This window comes from Cervus canadensis, chromosome 25 (assembly GCF_019320065.1).
Source record: "Cervus canadensis isolate Bull #8, Minnesota chromosome 25, ASM1932006v1, whole genome shotgun sequence".
Classification (NCBI taxonomy): Eukaryota; Metazoa; Chordata; class Mammalia; order Artiodactyla; family Cervidae; genus Cervus; species Cervus canadensis.
The window spans coordinates 25,038,848-25,055,675 of record NC_057410.1 but is presented as its reverse complement, the minus strand read 5'-3'; the positions used below and the strand labels follow the sequence as shown (position 1 = coordinate 25,055,675).

Sequence of the window (16,828 nt, the reverse complement as noted above, 5' to 3'; positions counted from 1 at the left end):
TTTGGTTTTTAAGTGTATTTTATGATATTTTAGTACCACATTCCCTTTCCTAATTATGTTCTCAGGCAAACTGCCCCACCCCCTGAATCATCTGCTTCAGCTGGTTACATTGATTCTTCAGTCCTTGGGCAAGCTGAGCATTTTCATGCATCTCTCCTCTCCAGTCTTTCTTTAAATAATGTTTGTCTGTTTATGTATTTGACTACCTTGGGTCTTAGTTGCAGCTCTCTGTAGCACTTGCCTCAGCAGTTACAGCGATCTGGTTTAGTTGCTTCACAGCATATGGGTATGTTAGTTTCCAGAGTAGGGATCGAACCCACGTCCCCTGCATTGTCAGGAGGATTCTTAACCACTGGAGCAGGGACGTCTTGCTGTCGCCAGTCTTGTATTAAAATTGAGGCCCAGGAGAAACCACTCTCTTAGATGAGCCTTCCAGGATCACCTAACCAGATCTGACCTCTCCCTTCTCAGCACTTTTACGGCACTTGTTTCAGTTACCCTCCAGGCTCTTGTTTTATCTCCTCCTCATAAGCTGTAAACTCCGTGAAGATGGGGACTGAGTCTTAAAATCTTGTTTAGCACTCTAGTGAGTGCTCCAGCTAAAAGGCTCTGTCAAAGGGTCAGGTGTTCCCATGGCTAGGAGCCAGGGATCCCTGAGATTATGAGAAGTTATGGTTTAGAACTGAGAAGTGGAGCTCCTGAGTCATATTAAGGAGGGGTGAATCGGCCTTGCCTTCTAGACTCCTTGGGGACACGGGTGGCAGTGTCCCTGGGAGCTCTTTGTAAGGATCCCTAGGGCAGAGAAAGTCCTGGGTTTGTGTACTCTGTGCTAAGAGTCAGAGTGGATTTGAATTTGCTACCACCCTGAACACCTTGGTGTATTACGTCACTGTCCTAGATAAGGACCTTATCACAGTAATCAGAGTCAAAAAAGATAGGACAGCCCTGAGCTTTGAAGGTGTGGTATATACACACACATACTCTCTCTCTCTCTCACACACACACACACACACACACACACACACATGCATGCACACGATATCCAGGCTAGTGGCTTTTAAATTGTGTTCCCTGGAATTTGTCCCCTAGAAGTACCCTGGGAGGCTGAGTGAGTGCCATCCCAAGTCCCTAATTCTGATTTAACCACTGAAGTTTTGTTTTTCATCTTTTTGTGTTTTGCGATACAGCATGAGATGTAATTTGTAAAAGTGTTTAATACATGTTAACAACACCATGGAGATGCAATCAGCAAAATCCACAATGTGGAAGACACTGTAGAATAAACAACATGGTTTCTTCATCAGGTAAACTATACAGGGAAAAAAGGAAATGGAACCTATGAAATAAAAGATGCTTAAGAGCCATATCAATGAAATTCAATGAGTGAACTTTGTTTAGATTCCAATTTAACTAAATCAATGAATGATACAATTGGGGAAATTTTAGCACTGACTGACTATTTGGTGATTTTTAAGGAGTTATTTATTTTTAGTGGGGATAATGGTATTTTGATTATGTTAATGAAGAATCTTTTTATTTTTCAGATGAGTACTGAAATCTCTATGAATTAAATGATATGATGTCCAAAATTTGTCTTATAATCATCCAGTGAGGAGGTATAGTGGGGAGAAGCTGGGTGGGGGTATAGATGTAGTAGGATTGTGTGGATGATTGTTGAAGTTGGGTGATGGTTACAAATGGGTTCATTGTATTTTTCTATTTCTTTAGATGTTTGAACATCTCCACACAATAAGTTTTTTTTAAAGAAAAAAACAAGTTACAGGAGATTCAGTAAAGAAAATTTGAAATTATAAACTTATTTATTTATTTATTTTTTAAGTAACCTGCTTTGGACTTCCCTGGTGGCTTAGTGGTAAAGAATCTACCTGCCAATGCAGGAGACATGGGTTCCATCCCTGGTCCGGGAAGATCCTACATGCCGAGGAGCAGCTGAGCCCGTGACGACAACTACGGAGCCTGTGCTCAGAAACAAGAGAAGCCACTGCAATAAGAAGCTCGCTCACTGCAACTAGAGAGTAGCCTGCACAGCAACAAAGACCCAGCACAGCCAAAAATCAATCAATAAATAAAATTTCAGAAAAAGTAACAGCTTTATCAAGATATAATTCACATGCCATACAACTCACCAATTTAAACAATTCAGTGGTTTTTAGTATATTCACAGAGTTGCACAACCATCACCACAATCAAGTTTAGAAGAGTTTTGTCACCTCAAAAAGAAACCTCGCACCTATTAGCAGACATTCTACATTCCCCCACAACCCTTACAGCCCTAGACAACTACTAATCCCCTTTCTGTGTCTTTGGATTTGTTCTGGATGCTTCATACAAGTGAAATCATATAATATATGGCCTTTTGTGACTAGCTTCTTTCACCTTAGGATAATGTTTTCAAGTATAACCTTGTTTTAAATTTTCCTGGTCGTATAGGAGGGCTCCCTTGGTGGCTCAGTGGTAAAGAATCTGCCCGCCATGCAGGAGACCTGGATTTGAGTCTTGGGTCAGGAAGATCCCCTGGAGAAGGGAATGGCAACCCGCTCCAGTATTATTGCCTGGAGAGTTCCACGGACAGAGGAGCCTGGCAGGCTACAGTCCACGTGGTTGCACACAGTCAGTCTTATAGGAAAAAACAACCTTATAAATTTATTACTCTGGCTTTGGATTTTTAAATAAAGATACATGGAAGAGGTTTAAACAACTTGGGGGAGGGAGTCTAACTGCTAAAAAAAAAAAAAAATGAAAGGCTAAAAACCCCTTTGTTAGTCCAAACCCCTCACCTTACATTCAAGGAACTAGGGGCCCAGAGAGATTAACCCAAACACACATAGCTTGTTGAGGACAGAGCTGGTCCAACACCCAGACCAGCTGAATTTTGGCTCCATCGTCCTTTCATGTTGCCACACTGCCTTCTGAACACACACACGCGAACACACACACCCCACCCCCTACATTTCCCACCATAATTCATAAACATGTGACCCACAAAATATCTTCAGAGACACATCTTGACAAGGTGAAGGGACCTAGAGAAGAAGTCTGGAGAGCTCTCCCTTCTGCTCAAGGTCAGTTTTACTTCAGCCCTGATCCCCAGGAGGCCCAGTGATGGGGGCTGCTCCATCTCACAGCTCAGGATTTCTGCTTTCCTCCCCTAAAATGCAACCACTCAGGGAAGAAGCAGTGTTAGCACCAGTTCCCAGAATTTCTATCTCAGTGGACCTCAGGAGTGGCAATCTTGTTAGAAGTCAGAGGAAGTTGTTTGCATAGCAAGAACAGTTTTTACTTATTTGAATATTATTTGGAGTGCCTCAGGAGGGGGTGCATGTAGGGGGAGGCTGGGAGAGAACATGGGGGAGAGAGAGGGCTAAAGCCTTTGGTGCTGTCATTGGAGGGAACCCAGTTAAGGGTTAAGAGGCTGTATGGGAACCCCACTGGTGCTTCCAACTGAGTTGGGATGAGATGGAGGGAGGGAGACACCAGGAAAAAGTCATGCTGAGGGAGAGGATTCCAGGCTGAGGCAGTCTGTGATCTTACAGCTGTTCCTGGAACACTCTCAAACCATGTTTATGGGCAGCTCAGAGAGGCTGTCAGGCTGCTGCAAAAGGGCAGGAAGAGGACAAATTCTATAGACAGAACATTATCTTAGGGCTGAGGATGAGACCTGGGGAATAGTAGGGGAAAGAAGCTGCCAGAGAGCCTGCCTGGGAGAAGAGAGTAACCAGCCAATAGTATCACCTGGTAACTGTCTTTCTACCCTGGAGATTCCCTGAAGTGATCCCTGATCCCTGGAAGGGTGGCCTTAGGGCAGAGGACAGTGCAGGAGTTAGCCCCAGGACCCTCAGCCGGCAACCTGGACTAGACGCAGGAGACCTAGGTTCGATCCCTAGGTGGGGAAGGTCCCCTGCAGAAGGGAATACTAGCCACCCCAGTATTCTTACCTGGAGAATTCCATGGACAGAAGAGCCTGTCTGGCTACAGTCTGTGGGATCCATGGGGTCCCAAAGAGTTGGACACGACTGATTGACAAACACTATTGGAGCTTCCCAGGTGGTGCTAGTGATAAAGAACCCACCTGCCAATGCAGGAGACATAAGAGGTGCAGTTTCAACCCCTAGGTCAGGAAGATCCCCTGGAGGAAGGCATGGCAGCCCACTCCAGTATTCTTGCCTGGAGAATGCTATGGACAGAGGAGTCTGGTGGGCTACAGTCCATAGTGTTGCAAAGAGTCAGACACTGAAGACTGAAGAGACTTAGCATGCACGCATACTGGTTAGGCGACATTCTCAAAATATTCTCCATTCTCCTGTCTGTAGAGGGCATTGGCAATCTTACCCTTAGAAATCTGTCCCTTTGGGACCAGGGAAAATTTTAAACATCCTATGTAGGGACTTCCCTGGTGGTCCAGTGGCTAAGACTCCACCCTCCCAGTGCAGGGGACCCAGGTTCGATCCCTGGTCAGGGAACTAGATCCCACATGCCACAACTAAAGAGTTCGCATGCCGCAAGTAAAGACCTGGTGCAAATAAATAAATAAATATTAAAAAAATAAATAAATAAACATCCTATGTAACAGGGAACACACCCCCCTCCCCGGCCCCAGTGGGGCCGCAGTGATGGCAAGTCAGAGTAAAGCTCAAGGGGAATAGGGCTCAGGCCGTGCTCCAGAGGCACTGGGCTTGACAAGGTGAAGGGACCTAGAGAAGAAGTCTGGAGTGCTCTGCTTTTGCCCAGGGTCAATCGCACTTCAATCCCTGATCCCCCAGGAGGCCTCATCTAGACTGTTTTGGTTCCTGAATAATCAGTGGGTTATTCAAGCTGGTTCTGTCTAGTGGAGAGGCGGTAACATGAAGGGCTCTGAGGGCCAAGGGCTGGCGGGCAGTTACGTAGCTCATCTCAACCTCATTTTGCCCTTCAGCTTCCGAATCCCAAAGTCCCAGGCCCATTCTTCCAGTCTGGACTTCAACCAGCTGACACACGCAGTACTGGCAGCGTCAGTAGGTGTCAACCTGAAACTGGACCTGTGCCTGATTCATCCAGGAAGCTGAACCCAAGAGGCAGAACAATCACCCCTAGAGCAGCTCCTGCCAGGCCTGGGGTGAGAGGTTGTCTGGCCAAACAGACAGCAACTTTGTTTGTTTTGCCCTCTTCATGCCCTCCCCACTTGCCAGACTCCTTCATTCCTTTCTCTGGGCCCATCTCTAGGTCAGAAGCTCTGTGGGTTTTTTCCAGATGATGCAACAAGGTTGTTCAATTTATGTACTTTTTAGTGAAGGTGATTTCTGAGGAAGAGACTTGTGTGTTGAAAGGGGTCAAACTGAGTTGATAAGGGGGTCCGGCAGGAGCTTCTGTGAAGAGAAGCCAGAACTGGGAAGTGGTTCCAGTGGGGATTAGATGGAACAAAGGGGCCAGAGATTTCTCGGACCACTCCTTCCCCAAGGAAGTGTCACCAGTCTACAATTTAGGCAAGTCCTGTTCTCCTGGGACAACTCCAACTTGACTTCACTATCCACATTCTTGGCTAGTTTATTATTTTGACACTAACTGGTGGACACTCAAGACCATTAAATTTTGGTTCATTTCCCCCCACCCCAATCCCAATACAAACGCAAAACAACGTGGGAATTCCCTTTCAGAGGAAGCAAGAAACGGTGCAGCTTTAAGAGAAAGGGAAGGGAAGAAGAGGGTTCTGACTCAGATCCTCCTGCCATTGGCTGCTAGAGGGGATCCCACTTCAGGGATTGGCTGTGACAGAGTCCGCCTCCTCTTGTGATTGGCTCAGCCAGGGCAATATAAGGTGGCCGTACCGGCCTTTTTCTCAGTTGGAGAGAGGCAGGGAATCGGCTGGGTAGTGTGCTGAGACGCACCTGGCGTAACCCTCTCCTTTCTGAATCCGAGTCCAGGTCCCGCGGAGGCTGCAGCCATGAAGGAGAGACGGGCCCCCCAGCCAGTCGTGGCTAGATGTAAGCTCGTTCTGGTGGGGGATGTGCAGTGTGGGAAGACAGCAATGTTACAGGTGTTGGCGAAGGACTGCTATCCCGAGGTGAGTTGCTCGCCCGCCCGCTGGCCACCTTTCCTCTGACCGCCTGCTGCTGCGGGTAGATTCCCACCTGCCCAGGGGAGCTGTTTCATCCCACCCCACCCCTTCCCATCCTCAGCAGCTTTCTGGCTGGAGGACCGCCCTGCCTTGGCTTCCCCTGAGACCTGTTCCACTTCTGCCGCCCAGCTGGCTCCTCCTCACCTCTTCACCCATAGGTCCCTGATCAAATCCCCTCCTACCTCTCTTCATCCTGGAGTCTGCTCTTGGGAGAGGGAACTGGAGGCATTTGAGAGTCAGGGGTTTCTTCTTGACGTAATACCTGCCGGTCCCCTCACCTATTCTATGTGCTTGTCCCCAGGCAGGCTTCTGCTGCCCTGCTGGTCCAAGGGACTTGTGGGGAGAAAAAGAGCTAGAATTGATTTGTGGCTCTGAAATTTGGAGACAGGCAAATCTGGGGACAAGAGGAATCCGTGTGTGTGTGTGTGGGGGGGGTGTCTCCCTGACCATCTAGGATATGGGGAGATTGTCCCTGGCAGGGAGTCTTACATTTCTCACTTTGATGGAGCAAAGTGCCTGAGCCTCTACACCCCTCCCTCCCGCCCCAGGTATCCTCTCCTTTCCTGCCACTTCAGTGTCTCGCTCGAGTGAGTGGCTTCTTGCGTAGCCAGCACTAGCTGGAGGGTTCTGAGGGTTGGTACGTCCAAGGTGTGAATAGTTCCTCTCTTTTCACAGACGTATGTGCCCACTGTGTTTGAGAATTACACAGCCTGCTTGGAGACAGAGGAACAGAGAGTGGAGCTCAGTCTCTGGGACACTTCAGGTAAGACTGCTGGCCCCAAGTGCCCCTTTCCCACCCTCATTGGTCTGTTGCAGTTGCTGTCTCTTAGAAATTGTTTTTCTCTTTGATGGGGAGAAGGAGTATGATGCTTGCCCGGAAACTGAAAGAAAGGGACCTGAAGATTATTTGGTGGGGCTGGGGCTTGGCTAACTCAGTTGGCTCATCCAGGGGTGCAGAGTGGATGAACCCCAGAAGCTATCACTTCTCTTGGTCTGGGTCTGGCTCCATCCTTTAGAGAGCTGGAATGGGGAGGTGAATGGACCCCAGACGACTACTGGAGGAGGCAGTTAGGGCTTCTCCATTTCCACTCTCTGCCACCCAACACATGCACTCACAGCCTTTACGGCCCCAGAGCAAAGCCAAATAAAAGGCAGGAGGCAGTGGTGGTTGTGGCAGGAGGCAGTTGTGGTTGAGGCAGGGAGACAAGTCTGTTTTGGGGGAAATGTTGCTCCTGACTCAATTTTCTCTTCTGCATTTCATCTCTGGCCACTGCTGCCTGCCTGCCTGCCGCAGCTCAGCCCCACTGTCATACCTCTGCGGCTGAGGGATGAAGCGATGCATCGTCAGTGTTTTGGAGGGTGGGGGCTCAATATGGGTCATGGTCATGTTGTGCATAGCCGGGGGGTGTTGGCTCTGACTAGGCTGAGGTAGAAGATGCTCTATCTTTCTGGAACGTGGAAAGCAATGTTTTAAGCCTCTCATCCCTAGACCTTCAGTGCTAGGCTATCCTTTGCTTTTCACTCTGACCCCCTTTCCATTCTCTCTTTACCCCAGCCCTTTTAAAATAGACTGAGCTCAGAATCATAATTCAGGACTGAAAGCCAGAAATATGAGAAAGAAAATAAAATCCATTTCTCTTCAAATATGCTGAGTTTAAGGAGGAACTATAAATCACCAGGGGTTTCCTGTTACATATAAATATGCCATCCTACTCCTCCAAAGAGCTATTATTCCCATCATCCAATTTTGAGGATTGGAAAGATTGGAGGTAGGAGATGGGTAATCAGAAAATGAGATGTCCCGCTTGCTCCCCACTCCCCAAAACAGAACAGAAATTCCTCCACCTGGTATGCTTCCCTCTGTTGCAGTTCCAGGGGTGGGGAGCCAGGATTCTGATTATCCAGACTGTGCTATGCTGGCTGGATTGAGCTGGAATGCAGCTTGGCTGCATGATATATGGTTTTTCATCTGCTGTACTCTGCCCACCTCTCAATCTTCCCAGAATCTTACTGCAGCTCATCTCTTTTCACTACCACCACCCCCAAAGAGCCCCCCCCTCCTCCCACAGTCAGAATGCAGTCCTTGAATCCCAATCCAGATAATGGAAAATCAGCAAGGTGGTCTCTATCCCCTGTGCCGCATCCCCACCCCCCAAGTTCCAAAAGGATGCCGGCTATCCTTCAGCCTCAAACTCCCTCTTTCAAATGAGATGCCCATAAGGGAGGAGGAATGGCAGGGGTGTGTGTGATGGGGCTTCCCAGCACTGGGGCCATTATTCACTTGCTGGTCTTAGGGGAGGGGGATCGCTCAGAACCAGAAAGGAGGCCTTCTCTCCCCCTCCTTCCCCAGTGCTGCAGTGTTCTCTGCTCAGTGATGCTGTGATGAGACCCCACTTCATCCCCCAGAGAGGGAAGGGGGCCGATTACTGAAGGAGCAGGCAGTTATCCCAACTCCCCTCTACTCCCTTTTTTTTTTTTTTTACTCCCTTTTTTTTTGAACAACCAACCCCCTGCCTCAGCTTGGATTCCCCCCAGTTTCCATGGCGATTGCAGTTCAGGGAGAGGGGCTGCTTGCTATTCTGAGCACGGATTGTCTGGGTTCCAAAGCTGCTACTGTTCCTTCCCCAGGGCGGAGGGGGGCAGGTTCAACCCCCAGCCTTCTCCCACATTGGACCACCTGGGTCTGCACTGCCTACTCCCATCCCAGTGATGGACCCTTATTCGAGAGCCTCTAAATCCCAGCTGTTGGTGCTGCTGTCTTTAATGCCTCCCTGAGATCTTGGGACAGGGGGCTGCAGCTTTCCTTTTGCCCATTTCAGTGTAAGCTGATTTGGGTGGGAGGAGCAGTGGGACCCTGAATTCCTGATGCTCTCCCTCCCCTCCTAGAGTTCTGACCCCGTGGCAAAGAAGCAGGGCAGCCAGTTATATAACAGGCAGATGTGTTTCTTCACTGGGGAGACCCTGGAGCAGAAGCCAGGAGCAGAGATTGGACAGCAGGCAGACTCTAGAAAAGAGACCTTAAACAAGGCCTGTCTCTCTGCAGGGGTAGGAGCCGCTTCCCCTGGGACTCAGAAAACTGGTGGACCTTCAATGAAGCCCACTGTAGGAGACCCAGATAGGGCCCGATTATACTTCACCTCCCTTTTATTTTGCCCTCTTTCCCTTTTTCAGGATTAAGGAAGATGACCTTCTTGCACTGTCTCTTGGCAGGTGGTCAGGTCCCAAGCTTCCCATTGCAGCACGTTCCCCTGGGAGATAGGTGGGGCCTTCTCCCTTAAGGGACCAAGTGTGGTGTTCGCAGCGCTCTTTAGGTTTAGGCCTCTAGGGGAGGGAAAGTGCCATGATTTACCATCAGCTCTCTTTCCCCGCTACCAGGGTCTCCCTACTATGACAATGTCCGTCCACTCTGCTACAGTGACTCAGACGCAGTATTACTGTGCTTTGATATCAGCCGTCCAGAGACTGTGGACAGTGCACTCAAGAAGGTAAGACTGAATGAATTCTACCATCTCTAGCTCAGCTGGAGAACAAAAAGGAATCTTGGGGACCTTGTCATCTAACCCCTCTTTAGTAGGAAGAAATTGAGGCCAGGGAAGGAAGAGATTTGCCCAAGGCCACACCATTAGCTATAGTTTTGGGACCAGAGGGGCTTCCCAGGTGGTTCGGTGGTAAAGAATCCACCTACCAATGCAGGGGGCACGGGTTCAATTCCTGGATCGGGATGATTCCCTGGAGGAGGACATGGTAACCCACTCCAGTATTCTTGACTGGACAATCCCATTGACACAGGAGCCTGGCAGGCTACAGTCCATGGGGTCGCAAAGAGTTAGACACAGCTGAGCGACTAAGCGCTGGGACTAAACCCAGATCTCCAGTCCCTCTTCATCCTGCCTTTGCCCCTATCCTGCACTGATCTGTCAGAGGCCCAGCAGGGGAGGGTGGTGTTGGAGACTCAGGAAGTGAAGGTTGAGATTAGAGAACTTTCTGGTGATATGGTTTGAGGGTTGGAGAAGGGGCCGTTTGGTGGCAGCTTTACAGACCTTGATCCCAGGCCTTCTGGGACTTCGTCAGCCAGGAAGGCCTGAGTTGAACTGCTGGTAGGAAATGCCTCGGTCATGGTAGTAAGGTCTACCCATACGGAGGAGTCCCAGGAAACCTTGTGGAACTAGCCCAGTTTCCCAGAAGACTCCGGGATTATCTCCTTCCCTTGGAAAGAGCCTGGTTGGCTTCTTCTTGGCTTTCTGGGCTTGTGCAGCCCTTTGGGTTGAGGGGGTAGACCCATGCCCCATCTGCTTGGCAGAGAGTGAGAGATTTGTCCCTGTGCTGTCTTTGGAGACTGGGCCGTTGAATCTGGGGACAGGCTCTTGGGTCAGCACTCCTGTGGCCCCAAAGGCCTCATGGGCAGGAAGATGATGTAATTAGTGCAGTGGCGATGCTGTGACTCACAGGGAGGGCTGGGCTGGGGATAAACGGAATGGTGTATGTGATGTTGCCAACTGGATTCCTCCGGGTGTCCGTCAGCCACTGACTCTCCTTCCTTCCGCCTTCCTATCTTCTTGCATGGCTCTTCAGTGGAGGACGGAAATCCTTGACTATTGTCCCAGCACCCGTGTCTTGCTTATTGGTTGCAAGACAGACCTGAGAACAGACCTGAGCACTCTGATGGAGCTGTCACACCAGAAGCAGGCACCCATCTCTTATGAGCAGGTGTGTGTGTGTGTGTGTGCCCATGTGTGGGCTGGGAGTTGAGCTGGGGAAGGCTACAGGAGAGGGCTTGAAAAATGGCTCTTGCTCACACTCTTTCACTATAGCAAGACAGAACTGGTATTCTGGGGGACCATCTATAATCAGCAAACGAGTTACCTGGATAGAGGTAGTGGGTACCAATTTGCTCAGATTCATACTTCCCAGGTGGCACTAGTGGTAAAGAACCTGCCTGTCAGTGCAGGAGACATAAGTGATGTGGGTTCCATCCCTGAGTTAGGAAGATCCCCCGGAGGAGAGCATGGCTAACCCACTCCAGTATTCTTGCCTGGTGAACCCTATGGACAGAGGAGCCTGGTGGGCTACAATCCATAGAGTTGCACAGAGTTGGACACGTCTGACGTGACTTAGCATGCACGCAGGCACATACTATAGTTTTTCAGGTGAGCCATTCCTGTGTGTGCCAGTGTTTCTCAGGGGGTTTTTTGTGTGTATGTATGGACCACCTTCATTAGAATCACTAGAGGTGTTTGTTAGAATTCCTGACTCCTTATCTGCAGAGTCATTCTGGGAGAAAAGTATGGGAGTTACATTATAAATTAAGTCCCTGGACAATTTCTTATGTACATGGGAAGGTAAGGATCATTTCTTTAAACCAGTCTTTCACATTACAATCATCTGAGTAGTTTTTTAAAATACTAATTCCTAGGTTTATCCCCAGAAATTCCAATTTACTTGTTCTGGCATCAATATGGTTTAAAAGTGTTCCAGGTGACTTTAAGGTGCAGTCAGGCTTCACCTTCAGAAAATAATCAGTAGAGGGTGGTGGTGGGAGCCTGGCAGTTGGGTCCCTTGGAGCAGCTCTGGGGAGGACCACTAACCTGAGAAAGCAGGGTTTCAGAGCCATTTTGGATCACTGCATGGATGACCTCACTTCCCCTGCAGGGCTGTGCCATTGCCAAGCAGCTGGGTGCAGAAATATACCTGGAAGGCTCGGCTTTCACCTCCGAGAAGAGTATCCACAGCATCTTCCGGACGGCGTCCATGGTGTGTCTGAACAAACCCAGCCCAATGCCCCCGAAGAGCCCTGTCCGAAGCCTCTCCAAGCGGCTGCTCCACCTCCCCAGCCGTTCTGAACTCATCTCTTCCACCTTCAAGAAGGAAAAGGCCAAAAGCTGTTCCATTATGTGAAGTGGGGGTTGGAGAAGGGAGACAACCTCCCACTTCCTCCCTTGGGTTGCAGAGGCACGGGGAGAGGGAGGAGGAGACAATTTAGGACTCTGGACATGAGATTTTCAGATGGCCACGGTGAGGGCTCGGAAGGAGACAGGAACGAGACAAGGAAAGAGCCAGGCCCGGCTTGAGGACCTGACACTGAGAAAGAACCATCACACCCCAAGCCAGGCTCTCGGTGGTGGAGGGGGCGGCTGCCCCAGTGCCCTCTGCTCCAGTGACAGAAAAGGTGTGGGGGTTTGGGGGGCATGCTGGCCTCACGGCTTTGTTGGGGGCCTACAGGAGCCTCACTTCAGCATCATGCCTCTTCCACACAGCGTTTCCATGCAGGCCAGGGGATGGGAGGGGTCCCTGAGCCCTTCCCTTCCCCTCTGAGGAGGCTGCAGAGGAGTGGAGAGTGGGGAAGCCAAGAGGCAGCTCCCTTGGGAGCTGAGCCCAGGTGCTTCATAACTGGTAACTGAAATCAGAAGGCAGGAGCTGGTCAGAGCCACTGAGAAGGAAACCTCATCTTTGCATAGCCCATGCCTCATGGAGAGGTGACATCATACATTCGCATGCTTCTCACCTGAGTCCCCAGGGTCCAAGGGAGAAGCCCCAGACCCCCTTCTCTTGCAGTGTGGGGGTGGTGGTGCTGCAGGAGGCAGGGCTGGGTGGGGGTCACCAGACTTTTTCTGCCCTTAGGGCAGTATAGCTGGCATTTGTTTTATAGACTCTTGTCTTTGGAACTGGGGGGAGGGGGGAGTGTTTCAATCTGTTATATGTTCTGTGTTTAAAGAAGAAAACCTATTTATTAATTAAATATATAAGACATACAAAGAAGTTGATCCATCTTCTTAGTTTCTTTCTTGGTTTCCTTTGGTCTCCGATACTGAGGAGAAAGGGGTGCTGGGGTCCCTTCTGTGCTTTGCAGAGGGGCTGCCTACCCTGTTCCCTGGCCCCTCCAGCAAGGATCTGCGCCCTCTCCCCACATCCCTGCTTCATCCCCTTCCCCACCCATTTCCTGCTAATCAAGTGATGATCTCCTTACCTCTGGAGCAGGGTTTCTCAACCTGGGAACCAATGACATTTTGGAGTAGCTAATGCTTTGTGGTGGGGGCTCTCCTGTGCACCCAGGAGATGTCTAACAGCATCCCTGGCCTCTCCCTGCTAGGTGTCCACAGCACCCTGAGTTGTCCCAGCCAAAAACGTCCCCTGCATTGCAGGTAGATTCTTTACCATCTGAGCACCAGGGAAGCCCAAAATGTCTCCAGATGTTGCTAAATGTCTCCCAGGACAAAGTCATTTGGGGTTGACAACCATTGCCCTGGAGAGTCTAGAGGAGAGAGACAAAATCCAGTGAAAGCATTAGATGGAGAGCCAACCCCACCCCTACAGAAAGTGGACAGGCTGAAGCCAAGGCTGGGAGGTTCCAAGGGTTCAGGTCTCCTCTGAATTCAAGGTGAGGTGATGCCTTTTGCTTTCTTGACCTTCTGATTCCAAGGCCTGTTGATGGCAGCTCAGGGGCCTTATTACCTCTTCTCTTCAGCTACTTATAGCTCCTTTTTTCTAAGTTTCATACTGTACTGGAAATAAAAATTTACTGTGTATTGCATACTTACTATGTGCTCAGCATTGTGCTGAGTGCTTTACCTTATCACTTTTTTTTGGATTTAATATTAAAAAAAATCTTATGGTAGTTTATTTACAGTGTTGTATTCTGGTGTACAGCAAGGTGTTTCAGTTATATATTATTTTTCTTATTCTTGTCCATTATGGTTTATCACAGGATATTGAATATGGTTCCCTGTGCTTTACATTAGGGCCTTGTTGTTTATCCACCCTATGTATAATAGCTTGTATATGCTGATGCCAAACTTCCAATCCTTCCCCCTACATTATCACATTTCACCTCATAAATGAAAATAACTAACATTTATTAAATGTTTACTATGGGTCAGGTGTGCTTATAAGTTCTTTATGTTTCTTCTTGTGATAACCCTATGATGTGCTAACGCCATTCTACAGACAGGAACATTGAGGTTCAGAGAGATTAATGTGCTTAAGGTCACACAACTAGAAAGTGGTAGAACCTGGATACAAATCCAGGCAACCTGGCTGTAGAACATGCACTTAAAAAAAATGAACCATTTATTTTTTCATTTAAAAAAATTGAATGTCTTTAAATTCTATAGTGCTGTGCAATTTTTAAGTTTCACACACATGATTTCAAATAATCCCATAAAAACCATTCTTCCCCCCATCCCTATATTGCCCCTTCACTCTCCCCACTGGTAACCAGTAGTTTGTTCTCTACAGAATATGCACTTTTTACTGGTCTGTGATCCTATGGTTGTAGTGGTGTTAGTTGCTCAGTTGTGTCTGACTCTTTGCGACTCCATGGACTATAGCCCGCCAGGCTTCCCTGTCCATGGGATTGTCCAGGCAAGAATACTGGAGTGGGTTGCCATTCCCTTCTCCAGAGGATCTTCCACACCCAGGGATTGAACCTGGGTCTCTTGCATTGCAGGCAGATTCTTAACTATCTAAGCTACCAGGGAAGCCCATACTATCCTATCCTGTGAGGCAAGTGGTCTTATTATCACTATTTTATAAATGAGGAAATAGAAAAGCCAGAGATGCCATATAACTTGCACAAGATCGTACTCTAGTAAATAGTGGAGTCAGGATTCAAACCCAGTCTCAGTGTTAACTAACTCCATGGGTCCTTTACTGCTAGCCATGTGGTACTGAAATAGGAGACTATGGTTATGAACCCTTAAAGAATGTAGTCCCTTTGTCTCCATCTCCATAGATGAATATTTGTGAAAGAGCTAGCAGGGTAGGACAAACCATGCAAGTATTCTTTTTTTTTTTTTTCTAAAAAGGTTTTTTTTTGGCTGCACTGCTAGGCATGTGGGGTCTTAATTCCCTGACCAGGGATAGAACCCCCACCCCTTGCATTGGATATGGCGTCTTAACCACAGGACTGCCAGGGAAGTCCTGCAAGTATTCTTTAAACTCAATGTCTCACAAGTATCATGAGAAAGCTATGTGTAAGTACTAGGGGAACTCTGCCTCTATGCACTTGGACAAGCTCAGTTTTCTGGGCCTCAATTTACTGATCTTTAAAGATGATTGAGAATAGTAGCCTGAAAATGGGGACAGCATCTAAGCTGAAGTTAAATGAATTTGAACTTGAATCCCAGCTTCATTCTTTTAACTATGTGGACTTCAAAGGTATAATTAATCTTTCTGGGCCACAAATCTCCTTATCACTAAAATGGAGATAATACCCATCTTACGGTGTTAGAACAAGTGAAATAAGTAATGTAATTAAGTATCCAGCACAGAGTTGGGCAATAGAAAAGAAGATAACTTAGTAAAAAGCAGCAGCAGCTCTACCCCTTGGTCTTATAGTTAGTTCCAGTCTGTGAGTGGAGAGCCCTCCAGTGTTCACTGGGTGAATTACACCTGACTGATCTTGGACAACGTTTCCCTTCCCTTTTCTGAGGTCCAAGTGGGCAGATCGAATGCTTCAGAGTTCTAAGAGCAGAATGGTGCCTCTCCTGGGGTTACTTTGGGAGTTTGTGCAGGGAGGTTCCGAGTTGTTTATTTGGGCTTACTCCAGGCTCTGCTTCAGCAGCACTGAACACATTCAGAGAGAAAAACCAGAAGAAGAGCCATGTGGGACTGAAACCCAAAAGCTTGTAATGGGAAAAAAAGGAAAGGAAGGAAACATTAGTTACCTTCTGGTCCATGCTGCTGCAAAGCATCAGACACAACTGAAGCGATTTAGCATGAATGCATCTATCTAAACCGTCCTAGAAGTTGTCAAGATTTTTGTTCTGGGGAGGAAGGGAAGTAGAATTATTAACCACAAGACCAAAGAGAAACAAAATGAAACTACAGTTTTGGGGGGAAGAAAGCTCATTGGAGGACTGAAGAGAGGGAACTAGAGAGAGAGAGAAGAAAAAGTATTCAGTCAGTTCAGTCGCTCAGTTGTGTCCGACTCTTTGCGACCCCATGAATCGCAGCACGCCAGGCCTCCCTGTCCATCACAAACTCCTGGAGTTTACTCAAACTCATGCCCATCGAGTCGGTGATGCCATCCAGCCATCTCATCCTCTGTCATCCCCTCCTCCGCCTGCCCCTAATCCCTCCCAGCATCACGGTCTTTTCCAACAAGTCAACTCTTCGCATGAGGTGGCCAAAGTATTGGAGTTTCAGCTTCAGCATCAGTCCTTCCAATGAACACCCAGGACTTATCTCCTTTAGGATGGACTCGTTGGATCTCCTTGCAGTCCAAGGGACTCTCAAGAGTCTTCTCCAACACCATGGTTCAAAAGCATCAATTTTTCGGTGCTCAGCTTTCTTCACAGTCCAACTCTCACATCCATACATGACTACTGGAAAAACCATAGCCTTGACTAGACGGACTCTCACTGGCAAAGTAATGTCTCTGCTTTTTAATATGCTATCTAGGTCGGTCATAACTTTTCTTCCAAGGAGTAAGCGTCTTTTCATTTCATGGCTGCAGTCACCATCTGCAGTGATTTTGGAGCCCCCCCAAAATAAAGTCTGACACTGTTTCCACTGTCTCCCCATCTATTTCCCATGAGGTGATGGGACCAGATGCCATGATCTTAGTTTTCTGAATGTTAAGCTTTAAGCCAACTTTTTCACTCTCCTCTTTCACTTTCATCAAGAGGCTTTTTAGTTCCTCTTCACTATCTGCCATAAGGGTGGTGTCATCTGCATATCTGAGGTGATTGATATTTCTCCCGGCAATCTTGATTCCAG

At 48.2% G+C, this 16,828-nt stretch overlaps 1 protein-coding gene across 1 annotated transcript; it reads left to right on the top strand.

Annotated features, from left to right (window-relative positions):
* The first annotated feature begins 5,835 nt into the window (after positions 1 to 5,835).
* On the top strand, positions 5,836 to 12,868 carry RND1 (Rho family GTPase 1). The gene is made up of 5 exons (XM_043447238.1): positions 5,836 to 6,058; positions 6,788 to 6,875; positions 9,488 to 9,597; positions 10,685 to 10,819; positions 11,762 to 12,868. Exons 1-5 carry the CDS (start codon positions 5,939 to 5,941, stop codon positions 12,005 to 12,007), a joined length of 699 nt encoding a protein of 232 aa, XP_043303173.1. The 5' UTR covers positions 5,836 to 5,938; the 3' UTR covers positions 12,008 to 12,868.
* The last annotated feature ends 3,960 nt before the right edge of the window (positions 12,869 to 16,828 follow it).